We start from the raw sequence: 17457 nt of genomic DNA on the forward strand, positions 1-17457 counted from the left end.
CTCAGTGGGAAAACTGGCAGCTGACGGATTCATTAGAATACAGGTCTAATTAGGAGAGCTGGCTGCTCGTGTCAATCACCGAGGACACAGTTGTTAGTGTTGCATATGAAAACAGACGGATGACAAATCTGTCATTCACAGAGGATTAATTATCCAGGAGCCGTTACAAAGCAGGTATGTTTCTAGTTATTATTATTTCTAGTCACACGTGAGAAGAAGAATGCAGATCTGATGAACATGTCGTACCAGAAGCATCTTCGTTCCCACGGCAACAACTTCACCGTGGGATTTCTGAGAGACGCAGCAGTAAGAGTTAGTGATGGACAAACTCAGCACACGTCACAGCTTGTTTTATTTTGAATTCAAACCAAGAGAAAAGAGACAAAGATGCACACATAATTAATATATTACACCAGAAATCGCTACATATCAACTAACAACATCACAATATCTCATCGAAGCGCTCTTGACAACAGGTCCAACATTAAAATGAAATAAAAACATAGTAAAACACAGCAGAAAAATAGGTTTTGGCAAAAGACGGTGATATTCACCGTTTTTCCTTTCTCAACATTGCATTGAGTGGAACTACAAGACTGGCAGCAGAAGCAACAGGGAAGTAAATCACTATAAACAAAGCTACCACGCATACGCACAAAAACTAGCCTGAACGCACAGTATGTACAGCGCAGGGGTTAAAATGTGGAGCACGCGGACGGTGTCACTGGATGATCTATCAAACAGCTACTGTGGAACCGGTCGACTCGGCCTGTTGGACGCGGGCGAGGGTTTAAAATGTTACAGCGATACGAGACCATACGACGTCTTATAGGGTGAGATGAGGAGGAGTCGGTGGCGCGGTGCTCGACAAACATGTCTGACGGGACACAGCTGGGACGAGAAAGGAACGAAGCACAGAATGAGTACAACTAATATATACACACTTAGAAAAATAGCGTGACGGACTGCGACAACGCTCAGAGAGGACGTGAGTTCAGCTCGTACAAACAGTCGGCTGCTGCACATAGAAAATATCCATAAATACAGTCAAAACCAATATGTTACAACAGTCAATCAATGATAAATCAGAGGGCGGAGGTGAACATGATCATCACGCCGTGTGTTTGTCGGATATGTGCATGAGCAAATGATGCTAATGCCAAAAGGAGCAACGGATCGATAGGAAAAGCCCCGGGAAACAGCTGCAGCGCGTGGAGCAGGAGGTGAACGTGAGCATGGCGTCTTTCATGTCTGCATGCATGTTTTTATTATAGCTGCTGAAGTGATGCGGTCTAAGACTCTAAATATCCACCTACGTGTGTGTGCGTGTGTGCGTGCGTGTGTGTGTGTGTGTGTGTATGTTGTTTTATCCTCCACGTCTGCACGCGTCTCTCTCTCTCGTGTTTGCTCCGATCTTTGAATGGCGCCTCCAGCTCAGTGGCCGTCGCCGCTGGGGGTCTTGGAGTCGCGCTGCTGCCCCCCCACGCCCCCCGGCAGCCAGGGGGACACGGAGTGGGAGGTGGTCTGCTTGGCCATGCTGTAGTGGCTGATGACCGTGTAGAAGCGGCCCCGGGCGTTGGCGTCCTGGGCGGCGTAGTAGGCCTCCAGGGAGGCGGGGATGCATCGCTTGTGCTGAGACGACACAGACAAAACGCTTAGACGTGAAACGGCCGTGATCCGATCCGGCTTTAAAGCTGCAGCGTGTGAAAAATTGGGGCATCTAGTGGTAAGGTTGCAAATTACACCTATACAAATTTCACCCCCTCAGGTTCAATGTATAGTGACCATCACTATGTCAACAACATACATTTAGTTAAGTTGAACGAAGTAAGACACATTTTTAACTGTATCGGCCATTAACCACGGTTGCTTGTTAATGACTCTATTATTTTTAATTGCATCGGTAGGATAGGAGCCAAATTTAAGATGAGAATGATAAATTGTTCTGCCCTTTGCAAAAAAAAAAAAAAAAAAAAAACCAAATTGAGCTATTACATAATTTCAGTGTCATTATTTTGCAATTGGAAAAATAAAGTGTCCGAAAGCTACTTCCATGTTCCAGGGGGAACAGCAGCGGGTTCTCGTGTGTATAACCTTGCTAACGCTAATAACAGCTCCCAGAACAGGCAGACCCCCTGCGGAGCTGCCGGGTCACAGTGGAGCCCTCCACCTAAAGGACCGCGTTTGCCTTTCAGGGTGACCTCCTGTAAAACCTGTATGTGTGTGTGTGTGTGTGTGTGTGTGTGTGTGTGTGTGTGGAACCTATAATGTCTGTCGCCACCGCTGAGAAGCGGTGGAACCAGAACCTGCATCCACGTGCAGCGCGGCACAGCTTTATTCGCTGAGCGCGGCTGCGGGAGCCGTTCTCAATCAGGACCTGAGCCGCGCGAGTCTGGCGTCAGAGCACATAATGAGGTAATGATTGTAAATGGGCAGTAAGTCTAATTCACCTTATTTTCATCTAATAGTCAGCGCGTTTCATATCGACCTTAAATAAGTCGCTTTCTTTGGCTTCTGTGTGAAGGAGCAAAAGCTCAAAGCACCTGATTACCATGGACATAACAAATTCACTGATATCACTGATGAATGATTGTCTCATCAGCACCTCAGACATTTGTGAAAGTAGGACAGACTTTTACTTTCTCTTCTCTCACCTCTGATTCCTTATTTAGATATAGAGAGAGGGGCTCACGTGACTAAGTGCTTTATTAGGACAAGGGCAGATGGAGGATATATACTGTATATATACGTGTATGATGAGCACCTGATTGACCTTTAGGCCTAAACCTCAGCGACTGGGACTTCACAGATGCAGAGGATGCCGTCCACCATCTACTGCACCTGCCCCTCATTTAACCTGCTGACCCGCAGAGCCTCTTACCTTGTAAATGAATCCATCTGGACAGGCGTGGTCGTAGGTGAAGGCTTTATAGACCACCAGGAACACGATGCAGGCGAGGAAGGCCAGGGCCAGGATGATCAGGATGGTCACCTGAGGAGGGGACAAGCGCGGGTCAGCAATGAAGAGTGGGGGCGCTTTATTTATGGGGGGTGGGAGGGATGTGAGTGTCAAAATAAATAGAAGGACGCTTCTGACTGAGGTCAATTGTTCCTCGAGGTGCAGTGTTCCCGTTTTCCAGGGACTTGGATAAAAATGCACTTGAGTCAATCAGGTCCTGGACGCCTCCAGCTGAGGAGCAGCGGAAGCGTTCTGATTGTCAGATGCAGGAATTACATTTGGTGACACTGCAAATTAGGACGTTCCATAGCTGCGCGGCACCAAATACATTATTGAGAAAACGCGGAACCCACTAAGAGGTTCTGCTCCGTTTATACAACACGCTGCTGTGAAATGTTCCGATTATCTGCCGGGACAAGCGTTAGTAAGGAATCAAAACACAGCCTCAGTGTGAAGGAAGCTCGATGCAGAGCTAATCTGAAGGGACTGAAATAAGGTTTACTTGTGCATACTAATGGCCGTGGTGAAGCTGATTAACATACAGTGGACTGTAAAAGCAGAGATTTCCTCCTCCTTCCTCGTTACAGCCTGATTGGCTGCTCCGCAGTCAGCGTTTAATTAGAATTATGCAAATGGGGTGCAAAGGATAGCGGTGTTTAAAGCGGGCTCTGTGAATCCCAGCGAACAGCGGCCTGTTGTTGGCGGCCGCTTCAAAAGTCAGCTTGACCCCAGCGAGCGACTGGGCCCAGAATAGAACCTTCAAGGAAGGATGAATAACTCTAATTTTCTGTTGCCGTTTCTAGTCAGAGGCCGACGTGGAAGTCGCTGCTGATTTACTGCTCTTATTCTGCGATCTGTCACCGTGACATGTCACAGCAATTACACGCGGGCGTGATCGTTAGTCTCCATCAGCGTTGCGGGGGCGGACGGGGACGCGCAGGCTGAGCGACCGTTCGCTCGCCTCCGAGCGGCGGCCGCGGCTCCAGCGCCGGCCGCTTAATAAATTACACTAAAAGGACACATTTATAGGCAGAGCGACCGGCTCCAGCTGCGGCGGCAGACGCCCAATGGCTGATTAAGACGCACCCCGACCCCCGTTTGAATAGTGCTGCACATAAAACAGCTTATTAAGAAGAGAGATTACGGTGAAGCTGCTCGTGTCACGGGGCCCAGTGAGGCTTTTTGATGCTTCAGAGACTCAACTTTGCTCAGACACGAAACAAAGACTCCGCTCCGTCTGCAAACGTGCATCTGAATTATTATTATTATTATTATTATTATTACGAAAGCTTCCCAGAGAACATAATGCGACTAATCTTTAACGATGCTTAAAATAAGGTCATGACATTGCACATAACATGGTGCACAACAGTGGGATTAACCCTCGCGTGGAGCCCGAGCGCACGCCGACGCGCTCACTCTCTAATTGCGGATTCAACGGAGCAGCAGCCGGGGCCACAGTTCAAGCGCACGCTCCGACCCCTGTAATATAAACCATCGCGCCGGAATCCCCGTTGATGCGACCGCAGCCAGGTGGTGTATAAATGCATGAAAAATCAATCCTGACCTTTTTCCATTATTCATAATCTGGATGAACTCTGCAGCGAAACCTTAGGGGGTCGTGAGACGCGCTGCGGCTCGTGGATGGAGGCTGCTTCCGGGCACGAAGCGCTTTTATGGGCCTGGATCCGCTGGCCTGGGGTCAGCGGGCCAGACTGCAGCTCAGGCGCCGCCCGTCCGCGTGTTCCGACCGCTATCGCCGCCGACACGCGCGTCCGCCCGCTCGCTGCGCGGCGCAGATTACGGGCAGGTGTTTGTTTGGCAGCGCGTCGCTATGGTCTGGATGGAGAACAATGGGTCCTCAACAGCGGTTGTCAGAGCTCCGTCAGAGGAGAGAGGGCGGGCGGCGCGGGGCACCCACTGGGCTTTAATCCACTCTATCCGTCCACGGTGGGCAGAGAAATGATTTGATCCACGTGGATAAAAGACGCGGGCTGAATCCATGCTACAAACAGTCATTTAGGTGCAAAGTACACGCATACAATGACCACGTCTTGTCGCTGTGGCACTTTTTTTTTAAGAAAATAGTGGAATTAAGCGAGGAAGAAGGTTCTCCTGAAGCCCAGAGTTGTACAGTCTTGTTGCTTGATTGGCATCATTTCTGATCTGAAACCAGCCAAACGTCCTCAAATGTAAACAGACTCTTTGTTAATACCAGAAGTTACAGTTTATTTTTTTAAATAGCGTCTTAATACTGACTTATAGATGGTAGAACACTAATTGATTCATAAGTGCAATATCTGCCATGAAATACGTTTGCCCCTAATCTCATTTAAAGCTGCCGGCTGCATCGTTAGTTCAAAGGCAGTTGCTAAATGGGATATGCGTATTTTTCCACAGCCTGTTTCACCTCAACATATGATTTCTCTTTTTTTAACACAGCGCCCACACCCACACTGCTGGAACCTGACAGGCCATACGGTGGAGCAGACGCCTCCTCGCATTCACGCGAGGAGAATATGCAAGCGTGTCCTGAAGACAGCGGCGGAAAAAGACATGACACTGATAAAAACAGATAACGGGGAGAGAGAGAGAGAGCAAAGTGAGAAATAAAGGAGGTGATGACACAGACAATAAAGCAGCAAGCGAAAGTCAGCCAGCGTGAGCGATGGAGATCCAGAGGCAGATGGAGGACGGCGCCGCCTCTCTGGGGAGCAGGTGGCAGAGACAGGCAGCGGCGAACACGACGGCGCATCAGCTGACGGATCGGACCGATCCCCGCGCCCGCGAAGCCGCACAAACCAGCGGTTTGCACTCGACAGCGCCCGCGTCCCCACCATGTGCTGCAGAGGCAAAATGAGCCAAGCGGCCCAAAAATAGGCGTCGGCATCAAAGCAGGGAAGCCTGCGACGCTCGCGGGGCCGTTGGGGGAGATCGTTGATTAATGAAATGAATGAACGCGCTGACGGGAGGAGCCGCAGCGGAGCAAAAAGGCGCATTTAAGAAGGTCACATTCAGCAGGAGCCCAAACACGTCGGACAGAGTCAGTATCAAAGGAAGGACGAACAAATGCCCTCCTTTGAGACGCTTTGGCCCATTTTTCTACATATACAGTAATACAAACACGTGTTTGGTGCTAATAATGATTTCCATTATTTGTCTTATTTAAACCCCATCTTATGCAATTAACTTTTACTAATAATGTAGAACAAACTCTTTCTTTTATTTCAGAACAACAGTGGGGACAGGAACATTTCCTGCATTTTCACAAGTCACCACAACTATAACTATGTTAGATGGAACTGGTGAGCTACAGTATCTGATCAACCTGAGAACTCTGGGTCCAAACTGGCAACAAAGCGAGTCTGAGGTTAAACTCAACATGAGACCAGAAGCAGAGGTCTCTGTGGAGACGGAGGTCCGAAGGTTCGGTCGGAGGCACCGCTCGCGGGAGAATGTGCTGGGACAGTGTGAGACAAAATGTGACAGAGACCGGACGCCTGGCGTCCTGACTTCCTCCTGGAGACGCGTCTCCCCTCACACGCACCGAACCACACTGGGGAAATGACACAAGTCAACAACGATGACAGAATGTGAACAGGGGCGCACACGCCAACACACGGGAGCCGGCGCTGATTACGCATCAGTAATAAGTCTCAGCGGAGACACTGAACATCTGGCTCAGAGCCACTAATCAGCTCGTCCTCCGCTACATAAACTGTTTCAAGACGAGCGCCTCTTATTGAACTAAACTAAACTCTTGTTTACATCACAATAGCAGGTTCATTGCTAACATCTCCCCACATCACGTCTCATGGGGGATCTCCACATTCCTGCGTACGTTCTATGCAGCATTTTTGCTTTTGAGGCACTGATTAAAAGAGGAAAACAGAATTTAAACTATTTATTAATACAGTGATGCATGAAAAATACAACTCAAATACGGAATCCTTCCTCGCCTGTGTCTGTATCTGAGGAGTTGGCAGCCGTGAGTCACATTTACTCATCATCTGCTGCTGTTTCCCCCAATGAAACCTGTCACAGAAGGTGGAGGCAGTGAGATAACGGCCTTATTGAAGTCCAGCAAACAGGCTTTTAGCTGGATATCAGGGCTCTCATCAGATCTTCCTGGTACGTGTACAATGTGTGGGGCTGCTGACTCAGCAACAGCGTGGTTCTGCTGCTAATTGAAAACGCTCGTGGCCGCACACAGGGACTTTCCATTTAGCGCGTTAGCTTCTTCCACCGCCGGCTCTGGCTGCAAAACTAATCCTGAACAAAAGGTCAGAGGATGTTCGACCTTCACCTTTTCCTGTCAAACAAAGGCCGCGTGACACCAGCACATCTACTGAAAGTCAGCCTGAGGTCCCGTTTGCTGCACACGGCCCAAAGCAGCTGCTGACGCTCCTTTTGTTTTTCCCAGCCTAGAACATGTATGGTTTTACTTAATGTATTCAATTTGTTTTTATGATTACCATAAGTATGATTACCGTTAATCCGATTAACCTTTAACAAGTGGTTTCAGATGTGTATCAGTAGAATCGACTGCCTAGTTTTTCATTCCAGCCACAGCTTAGTTAATTCAAGAGGAAACTCCTTTAATAATAAAAACAATGTCCCATATTTCAATGTTAAAAACTCGTTAACTGCTGGATCAGCACCACCTCCTAATTATGTTGTCCTCAGGCAATGACCTAATTTCCTAACAAATTTCACTGAAATGTTCTTCAAACTTCCTCCTAATTACCACAACAAAACACACAGTCCAATAATTATGTTCACAGACCCGAAGAAACTGAAAAATTAGATTAAATGGACGTAGATTAGAGCTGAGGCCTGCTGATTTTAAGCCTGTGGCTCTTTGCTCCCGTCTCTAGAGTCTCAGCTGAACCTGCAGAGGCAGATGGCCGCGCTGATGGGCCTGGTTCTGCTGGAGTTCACCGTGATGCTCAAACTTGGATGGCTTCAAAACCCACCAGAGGTCTCTCTGCTTCGTGTGGAGAATGGGCAGACGGTGGTTAGAGGCTGGTTCTGCGTTTCCGCTTGATGTGGCATCTGTGTCTGGTTCTGAAGGGACTTGTCCGTCTGCCCGGGCCCGTCTCGGCTTCTGTCTGCGCACGTCACGCAGCAGATGACACAGACGAGCCTTATCTCAGACCCGAGTCGTCTCCAGGGCCTTTGTCGCAGGCTTATCGGGGCTGGACGGCGATCAGGGCAGCACGTCCACGCGTGTGTGGGTCTTCATTTACAAAGTGAGTTAACGGCCTGCGTGCACAGATTCATTATTTTACACCGACAATCAGCGAGTGGGCGCGTGCACGTACTGGAGGAACCACATCTGGCTCCTCCACGTCTTCAGACGCCATTTTGGAACAAAAGCCATCTATGAATAGCTGCCAATAAGACTTGGCACGGTTTTAACAGGATCTGCAAGTGTGTTTGTCTTAAAAGTGTTAGTGTAAAGAGTTTCCATTGCTGAGGCTGACGAAGGCGCGTGAGCAGGCTGCTACTGAGTTTTGGCTTGCGATGACACGAAGGCGAACGAGGGGAGAGCGGAGGACGGGTGTAAGGAGGCGAAACGCAGCGAGGGAGAGAAATGGAGGGATGGGTGTGAAGGGAGCGAGAGGGAGTCAGGCAACGCGTTGCTGTCGCTCCCTTTCAAGCCGCCTTTGGGCAAAACCTGAGGTGCAGATGAACACGATGTCAAATGACACAAACGCAGCGACAGGAGCTCGTGACTTGTTAAAAATGAGCTGTAGTTTACAAAAAGCTACGAATTAGGCGAGCGTGACTTGATGACTTCTGTCTAGAAATGTCGTCACCCGAGGCATCGGAGGGTTTGGAAGCTGCCGTGACAGCCTCAGTCTCATCCAATGCATGCGATGTTTTACTCCATTTAAATTTCATTTAATGTTTCTATGTTAGTATTTAAGTAGATGTGATCATAAAGACATGGCCTGATATTCGCTTTCTGTACATATTGAACACACTAAAGCCATTTAACTTCAGCTCAAAGGTTGATTCCTCACATATTTTGGTTTGTGACCATCAGCCTCCGTGGTTTAACGCTAATTAAAGATCATCACAGGCCTTTTGAAGAGCAACGCTGCAGCAGGGTGCCTCCACGCCCCCCTCTGCCCCCCCCCCCCCCCCCCCCCCTCCTTCAGGACATGCGCTTCAGTGCACACTGGGTCTGAAGCTAAACCAATTGTTCCCTCACATTTTGTGCGTGTGCGCGTGGGTGTTTAACTAAGAGCAGTTAAAGGCTGTGAACACTCCCTGCAATCAGCGTCCTATTAGTCACCCCCACGAAACACGGAGCAACAATGTGCGGAGCAGGAGGCTGCGCGAGGTTTCCAACCGCAGCGGTAATTACCTCCAGCCTGACAAACAGCGAAGGCCTTCTGTGGAGGCGGCGGACTGCAGCAAAGCTTTTATCTGACGGCGAAGTGGAGGTAATAATGGGATAATTGTTCTGGATGATGGCTGCCGCTCCCACAGCTACCTGCACGGGCCCGCTAGCTCCTGCTGGCACCAAACGGGTCGGTTTGGCAGGCGTGGTGGTTCTGTGTGTGTGTGTGTGTGTGTGTGTGTGTGTGTGTGTGTGTGTGTGTGTGTGTGTGTGTGTGTGTGTGTGTGTGTGTGTGTGTGTGTGTGGAGCCAGCCAAGTACACCATGTTTCCTGGGTAATGAGCGAGACACAATCCGAGCAGGACAACACAAATTAAATCTCCTCCTCATCAGTCTCCACACCTGCATTGAGTCCTTCTCCCACTGAGACGCACTGATGCTTCGCTCCGATTTTCAGAAACGCTCCGAAAGACGGAGAGAGACGTAGGGAGGGTTCAGCGCAGGCAGTGAAGGACAGGTTGAGAGTAGAGAGGCGGAGCGAGGGAGGGGAGGGGGAGAGGGTGACACACAAAGACACCCAGTGGGAGGAATATTTGGAAGGTAGGAGATGATGATGTCGACTGGAGGAAGGAGAAACCACACGTCTGCTCATCACCACGCTTTATATTTAGACTTATTTAGACATATTTATATGGACGATTCCTGCTCTTGCTCCTGTTTCTATCAGCTTTGCTCGTCCATAACGTCGCTGTCACGAACAGTAGGTCACAAAAAATGCAGCTACGTCGCATTAGAGCGGTTCAAATCAAAACGAGGGGGAAAAAGCAGTGCTGTGATCAAAAAATGTGCAAGGACAAGAAATAAAGCATCGGCGGGGAAGACGAGGAGATGGAGAGAGGTAAGAAGCAGCGAGGCAGCGAGGGAGGGCAGATTAGAGAGCATTTTACACTCTGAGCTCTTCATCCATCAACACAATCTGCAAAGCTTTGAAGAGAGAAGAGATGTGCAAGCTTTTCATCCAGAACTGTTTGCTCTGCACAGCGCGCTGCGTGTGTGTGTGTGTGTTTGTGTGTGTGTGTGTGTGTGTGTGTGTGTGTGTGTGTGTGTGTGTGTGTGTGTGTGTGTGTGCGTGCGTGCGTGCGTGCGTGCGTGCGTGCGTGCGTGTGTGTGAATCGCCTCCGTCAGCCAGAGGAGCGCAAGCACCCAAAACCCAGCGACACAACAAAAAAAAGCACCTAGACCGAACGAAGTGCATAAAAGCTGATGTAATGTGGAGAACCAGAAATGAAAGAGCAACACTGTAGCTCAGCGTTGCTCCGTGGCAAAGAAAAGGCCACAAAGGTCAAATAGTGGACACTGAAACCTCTACTCCTCTGTCCAGCAGCTCGGGCCCAGATGATGCAGATTTCTGCTTAACCTTGGTAGCAGTGATCTGAAACGTGTGTGTGTGTTTGTGTGTGTTTGTGTGTGTGTGTGTGTGTGTGTGTGTGTGTGTGTGTGTGTGTGTGTGTGTGTGTGTGTGTGTGTGTGTGTGTGTGTGTTTGTGTGTGTGTGTGTGTGTTTGTGTGTGTGTGTGTGTGTGTGTGTGTGTGTGTGTGTGTGTGTATGTGTGTGTGTGTGTGTGTGTGTGTGTGTGTGTGTGTGTGTGTGTGTGTGTGTGTGTGTCGTCTCCTGCTCCTCCGCTGCGTCCTTTGGAGCCGCTGTCACACCTCTCGTTTACACGTACACTTACACATTTGCACCCCCCCCCCCCTTGCGTGCACTATGTCAGGGTTGCCATGGAGCGAGGTTTTCATCGCTGCCATGACAACGTGGGTTCACTTTGCTCTCCCCTAACGACAAAAGGAACGGAACGGACAGCGCCACTGTGATGTAGATGTTTTTGGAGCAGTAACTCTGAGTCACCTAAAGGCAGCGGTGGAGGAAGTACAACTCTCATGTACTTCAGTACAAGTACAACAGGAGGAGAGTCCTCACTCTGCATCGGCCAACAGGAGATGCTCAGCCTCTATACTGTATGTAAAGTGACTTTATAAAGGTAAGAATTAATGTTTCAGATTATGAACAGTTATGAGCGATGGGGAGGAAGCGTGATGATCATGTCTGCGTGAGATTCTCCCACTGTCACCAGTTTACCCATCGTTTGTCCTGCTCACGACTGACAATGAGTCACCTGCAGCTGTGTTTCTGCCCTCTCACACTGGTACAGTTCTGATAATCATCAGACCCACAAAGGTCCAGCTTTAAAATGAAGCTGTTCTGACCAACGTGACGGCAGATACTTCACTGATAGAAACAATCTGACTGTTTTCATTCCTACCTTCAGTCTCTCAGACACCCCGTCGGTAAAACTGATGGTGAACTCTTCCACCTTGGGAACCTTCAGCCTCTTCTTCTCTGTCTGGAACTCCGTGCGAGTTTTCACCACCATCTGAAGGAGGGAGGAAATGTGAAACACGCTGTGGCACTGAACACACTTATGTCTCCATGACGACGAGCCTCAATCACAATGAAAATAAAATAAGAACTAACTAAAATTAACTAAAATATTAGGAAACAAACTAATTGAGGGCAGGTGTGTAATAAAACATTTCACTCAATGACTTCTGGACACATTGTACCATTTATGTTTTGATGTGAATATGTATTCATGTTGTCTGCGTGTCGCGCGGGCGGTGAAGGATCAAACTAGAAACCGGGCTGCGTGTACTCCTGCTGCACCGCGTTCAGGTCCGGTGCACAGCATGCCGGGCTGAAATGTGAGTTTTGTGCTGGAAGCTGCGAGGCAGGAGGAGCCGAGGTGGAGCGGCGTTGGCCCAGTCCTGTCAGGCCAGCACTCATCAATACAGGAGCTGGGAGCCATGGTGCCGACAAAACCCAGGAGTCGGTCTCTGAGGGACGACGAGCCACTAACTCCAGCAAACTTGACTTTTTGGATTCAGTCCCTTTGCATAAGAGTGACGGTGCCCGCCGGCGTATTAAACTCCACTATTATCCCCTCACTTCATCTGGATATTAAATCTTTCATTTGCTGTAGTTCTCCTTTGATCAGTGGCACCGTTGTACTAGTACTACATTAACTTCCATCTCCTCTTTCTCCTTAAAGGAACAAGTGGTTTCTGCAGGTTTCACCTCCTGATGGGCCCAAAAAAAGGCTCCCTGCTCTTCTGTACGTCCACCGTATTATATTAGATATTTATTTCTCTCCATTTACTCTCACTCCTTTATTTCGCAACACCTAATGAAGTGTCCATTTATCAACACCGCCTCATTTACAGCCGCTCAGACATTTACTAAAGAGGGAACGACCTCCTCTGATTGTAGAGTCTAAACCAGTCATTTGAGAACAATAGAAAAACCATGTTCAAACTACACCCATCATTTTTTGCGAGATCCCATTTATTCCGTGACTCCTTGAGCTCTGCGATCAACGCGGTGACGCACCACCTGCCGCTAAATGTTTGCAACGTCAACAGAAACGCGCTAAGTGCGAATGAACGAGAGCGACTGCGCCTTCTGACGCGCGATCTGCGCATAAAGGACCTGCGCCCGTCAAACTCGCTTGGCTTTTTATTCGTGTTCCCCGTGGAAACGCCGTCGGCTTTCTTCTCCCGCCGTCTCCGCCAGCTCGCTGTTCTTCAAACCCGTTATCACTGTAATTGCCGTTTCATGTTTCACCCCGAGACGCTGAGCCGTGGGAGACCTGGTCTCCAGTTCCAGCGTGGAAAGCAGCTGTAAACATCTGTCTGACGCGTCTGAGTCTTTCCTAGAACCGTGAATGAAATGAATGAATGAAGCGAGAGCTTCCGCTGCCGCTTCCCTGAGATGATACAAGTATTAACAGGATGAAACGACATAATAACTGGAGCAATTAATGTTTCATCGACTTGTCTTTTATTGTTTGGACAGTCTGTAAATGGAGAAAACCACGTGACGCGGGCGTGAGAACAGATCGTTTGACGCGTGCGTGTCTCAGAAGCAACAGATGAGCTCGTTCCTGTTTGTCCTCGCGTCTCCACCCGCCGCTGCTTGTTGCTCGCCTGTTGTTGTTCCTCCCAACTCTCAATCCAATCAAGATCCTGGCGATCGAATCAAAGCTAATACCCCTGGAAAGCCTCTGTGGACCGCGTTTGTGTGTTTGTGTGTCTGCACGCGCGTGAACGTTGCTCCAGCGCCCCCCATTCGCTGGTCCCTGCGCACATGCCCGGGTGACCCCGTAGGGAGGTCGTCCGCTCGCGCCGGATCAGGGCGAAAACAGCTGGGTTCACAAAGCTGCTCGGAACCAGACGGATCTGGGCGCCGCTCGGGTCGAGGCCCCACTAAACCTCGCGTTAGCCCGAAATAAGAGGCGGAATCAAACAGACCTCAGATCAGATTCTGAAGGCCAGATAAAGCTGATTAACATTCAACCCTTTCTGGGAGGAGCCCGGCGCAAAGAACAGCCTTAAATTGAGTGAGATTATGAATGTTTATCTCAAACTTCTCGACATTGTGCTGTATTTTCTCTGCATTGGCTCCGGCAACAATGTGTTTGTGCCTTTAGTTCTAATCCCCTAGAGTTAAGTCTGGCTTTTAAACCACAGCTGTTCGTTGATGCTGCTGCTCTTTTGTGGTTATTTTAAGGATGGAACACAAATTGCACTTTGTGTTATTCCTATATTTTCCTTCATATGTTTATTCGTTGTATTAATTAAAACCAACGACGCCAGCATTGTTTCCCACCGCTGCAGACGCATTCAAACCCTTGGCACCAACGTGAGCCTTAACCAGCGGAACCTGGAGGAGAACCTGAACCAGCTCGCGGAGCGGCTGAACCAACAGTTTCTCAGTCCGATCTGAGCCGATCAGCAAAATCTGCATCAGGCGTCAGCGAGCGTGTCCAAAAGCAACCAGCAACAGCAATATTTGTGCCTGCGTCTCCCGAGGCAGCAAGGAATTCACCGATAGTCGACAAAACATGGAGCCTCCTCCTCCCCGACCTCCTTTAAGCATCAGCCACAATAACGCAGGTGGGGCGTTGGTGCCGCCGCTGCTCCACCTGATCATGGTGTCACTGGGCTACATGTAGTGGTGTTCCTGAGCCCAGTGGGGCTGATTTAACCACAGAGAGATGATTGACAGCTCTGTGAATGTCATGTCATGAACTGGTGGCTGCTGACAGATAGGACACACACACACACACACACACACACACACACACACACGCTCAAAATGAAGGCAAACTCCATTTTGAATGAAAGTGTAGACACGCCGCCCTGAGTGTCCTCCTGTCAGTGTGTGTGTGTGTGTGTGTGTGTGTGTGTGTGTGTGTGTGTGTGTGTGTGTCTGTGCGTGTGCGAGAGTGAGTGGGGTGAATGACAAGTCTCTCTAGTAAACAGGTATATGGAATAAGAGAGAGCGAGCCAACGGCAGCTGAATCCACAACAAGCTCTCAGGCTGCGTGTGTTCCTGTCAAAGAGCCAGTGAACAGCTACGATCGTCCCAAAACTACAGCACACGTCCATCATAATAAACTGAGCTCTGCTCCTATAAAACGAGAAGATCTCTTAATATGTTCTTTATTATTTAGTCACCAGATGTCAAAATGCAGTATATATTGTGAAGCATGGGCGTGTTCTACTTCGCTTCTTTGGGGGTTTGATTTCAGGGAACCCACTTTCATGCGATCTCTCATTCAGAACCTGCGTTCGGGCTCCACAGCCGAGCGGATGTTGATGTCCGATTGTTGAAACGCTGTGGTCACACGTGAGCACAACAGCAAACACGCACAGGAATTATGCTAATATGCAGCAGGATGATGCGACGTGGCACCGCCTTAGTCCGGAACGCAAATATGTGACTTTCAGCTAATTTAGTTCAGCGCAAACACGGGACCGGAGGAGGAAAAGGCCTCGGCGAGCGGCCGCTTCCTCCTGATGCCAGGCTTTATTTGCTGTAATTAGCTGCTGGCTCCGTATGGGCTTCTTCCTGTCAGTCAGGGAGGCGGGAGATGTGACGTCACCACTCAGCGCTGGGACGGAGCCGTGTTGCAGGAAGCTGCAGTCCTCGCCGCAGGTGACACGTCTCGGGCCTCAGGTAATCGCTCAAACCCGGCTGCTGCGCGCGGCACCTTCTGTTGGACCTCACTCAGGCTCGTTTGACGGCTGTGACGAAAAGTCACAGACGCTCAATTGCAAATGAAATCGTGGCGCCGCCGCCGGTGCGACGAAGCGATTCGCGCGCGGGCGGAGTCGATGAACGCGCCTCCTGTCTAATTCCATACATTTTCATTATGTGCAATCAGTGCAACACTCAGTCCCAAGCTGGTAGAAACACCAATAGGTTCCGCGTTGCAATGGCACCATGGTAACTGGATTAACGTGCGCGGGGGTGCACTTACTATGGGATGTCGAGATGATAAATGACAGGCTGTCTGGCACCAAATCTGTCTCCTAATCTCAGCTGAAAACACAAAGGGCAGACAGCTGAGATGAATGAATGTGTGTGTGTGCGTGTGTGTGTGCGTGTGTGTGTGTGTGTGTGTGTGTTGGTGGGGGAATATTCAGCACAATGCAGGAGAATAGCGTAGGTCAACAACATCAGTCTTTCAGCAAACACAGACGCGCCGCTGAGTGAGAAAACTCAGCCGCGCGCGCGCGCACGTGCACGCGCCCGTCTCGGTTTCTCCGTCTCTCACCTTGTCAGGTGCTTGGCTCTGGAGGCTGCCGACGTCCAGTGGAGTGATGAGGGGCACGTTCTGAAAGCCATCCTCCACACTCACAGGTTTGGCCCCTTTGTCTTGAAGATTACTCCCCAGTTTCACCATCTTTACAGACTTTGTATATTCCCTTACTTCCCCGAAGGATGCTCCTGAATGAAGGAGATAGAAAACGTTTATAACGTGGCAGACGTGAGTGGCGTTTAGACTGTTTACTTGGAGGCGACTCTGATGACTTAGTAGAGAAGGAAACTGTTGTATCGTTTGCAATACGCCATAAACACGCATCACAGGAAAATATAGTGAAAACCAAACTAAAACGACGTATTCGCCAAACGCATTCCACGAACACACCAACAGCTTTCTTTGCGTGAGACGCGTGAAAAGCCGCCACTCACCGTCCGTGCGGTCCGTCTGCTGCGGCAGCGCTCGCGTCTGCACAGAAGCGCAGGTGAGGCTGCGCTGCGGTGGATGATGCTGCGGGAAAGCAACGACGCGCCGCCCGGGGACGAGCTGGGTGTCTGGGCGCCGGGTGTCCGAGCAGCAGGAAGCCCAAGCACTCTGATCCAAGCGGAGCCTCTGCTTCAGCGCGTGCCGCTACAGCCAGCCGCCGGACCGCCAGCAGGGGGTGATTGTTCTCCGTCTGCGGTCCCGCTTGTTTGCCTGAAGTGGAGGAACGAACCCGCGCTGCCTTTCAGGACACCTCGTAAATCTCTACTCTGGGGAAGACTGGAGAGGTTATGATTAGCTTTTGGGGACATTGAAGTTAGATTTTCAGTTACATGTTGTTGTGATATTAGCTTTCGCTTAATAAACTATTAATGAACTCAAATGAGTGTGAACTGACAGAAGTGCTGTGTTTATAGTTTTATATGGGGTCCATTTTATTCCCACGTGTCCTGAAAGCACCATTAAACCTGCCGTAGTGGGGTCATTTTGGTGCAGCAGCGCCATCAGACGGTTGAGTCGCACGCGCGCGGGCTTCACGGGAACGAATGTTTGAGATTTAATCAATCACGTGACCGCTCTGCGCATGAACGCGCGTCATGGACGCAAATAAAACGTTTATGCGAAGTAGTTCGTGCACTTTGCTTTGTGTGGCAGACGTAAGGCGAAATGGAGATTTCAGCAGTAAATCCGTATAGTTCCGTTTAATGTCCTGACCTGTTCCACGTTCGTAATCCGTAGAATTGACTTGCCATAACTTCTAAACCAGTTACTCGCCTAAAAATAAGAATGCTAACACATATACACACACTCACACAAAGTCTAATTACTATTGTCTAATTACATCTAATTACTAGCTAAATTTTTATTATACATGTTATTGCATGGATGAAGATTAACCCTAGTTGATTTTAAGCTTTGTTTGGACACAGTCAAAGCCTGTCTTTACAGTGACACGGGGACATTCATATGAGTCAGAACTGGAAACCTGGCTGTGAAATGT

At 49.4% G+C, this 17457-nt stretch overlaps 1 protein-coding gene across 1 annotated transcript; it reads right to left on the minus strand.

Annotated features, from left to right (window-relative positions):
- Window positions 1-329: 329 nt before the first annotated feature.
- nsg2 (neuronal vesicle trafficking associated 2) lies at window positions 330-16705 on the minus strand. Its single transcript, XM_029173979.3, has 5 exons — window positions 16406-16705; window positions 15987-16159; window positions 11631-11741; window positions 2882-2992; window positions 330-1632 (listed from the first exon to the last, which is right to left on the minus strand). Exons 2-5 carry the CDS (start codon window positions 16113-16115, stop codon window positions 1435-1437), a joined length of 549 nt encoding a protein of 182 aa, XP_029029812.1. The 5' UTR covers window positions 16116-16159; window positions 16406-16705; the 3' UTR covers window positions 330-1434.
- Window positions 16706-17457: the final 752 nt, after the last annotated feature.

The sequence above is a fragment of the Betta splendens genome, chromosome 14 (assembly GCF_900634795.4).
Source record: "Betta splendens chromosome 14, fBetSpl5.4, whole genome shotgun sequence".
Classification (NCBI taxonomy): domain Eukaryota; kingdom Metazoa; phylum Chordata; class Actinopteri; order Anabantiformes; family Osphronemidae; genus Betta; species Betta splendens.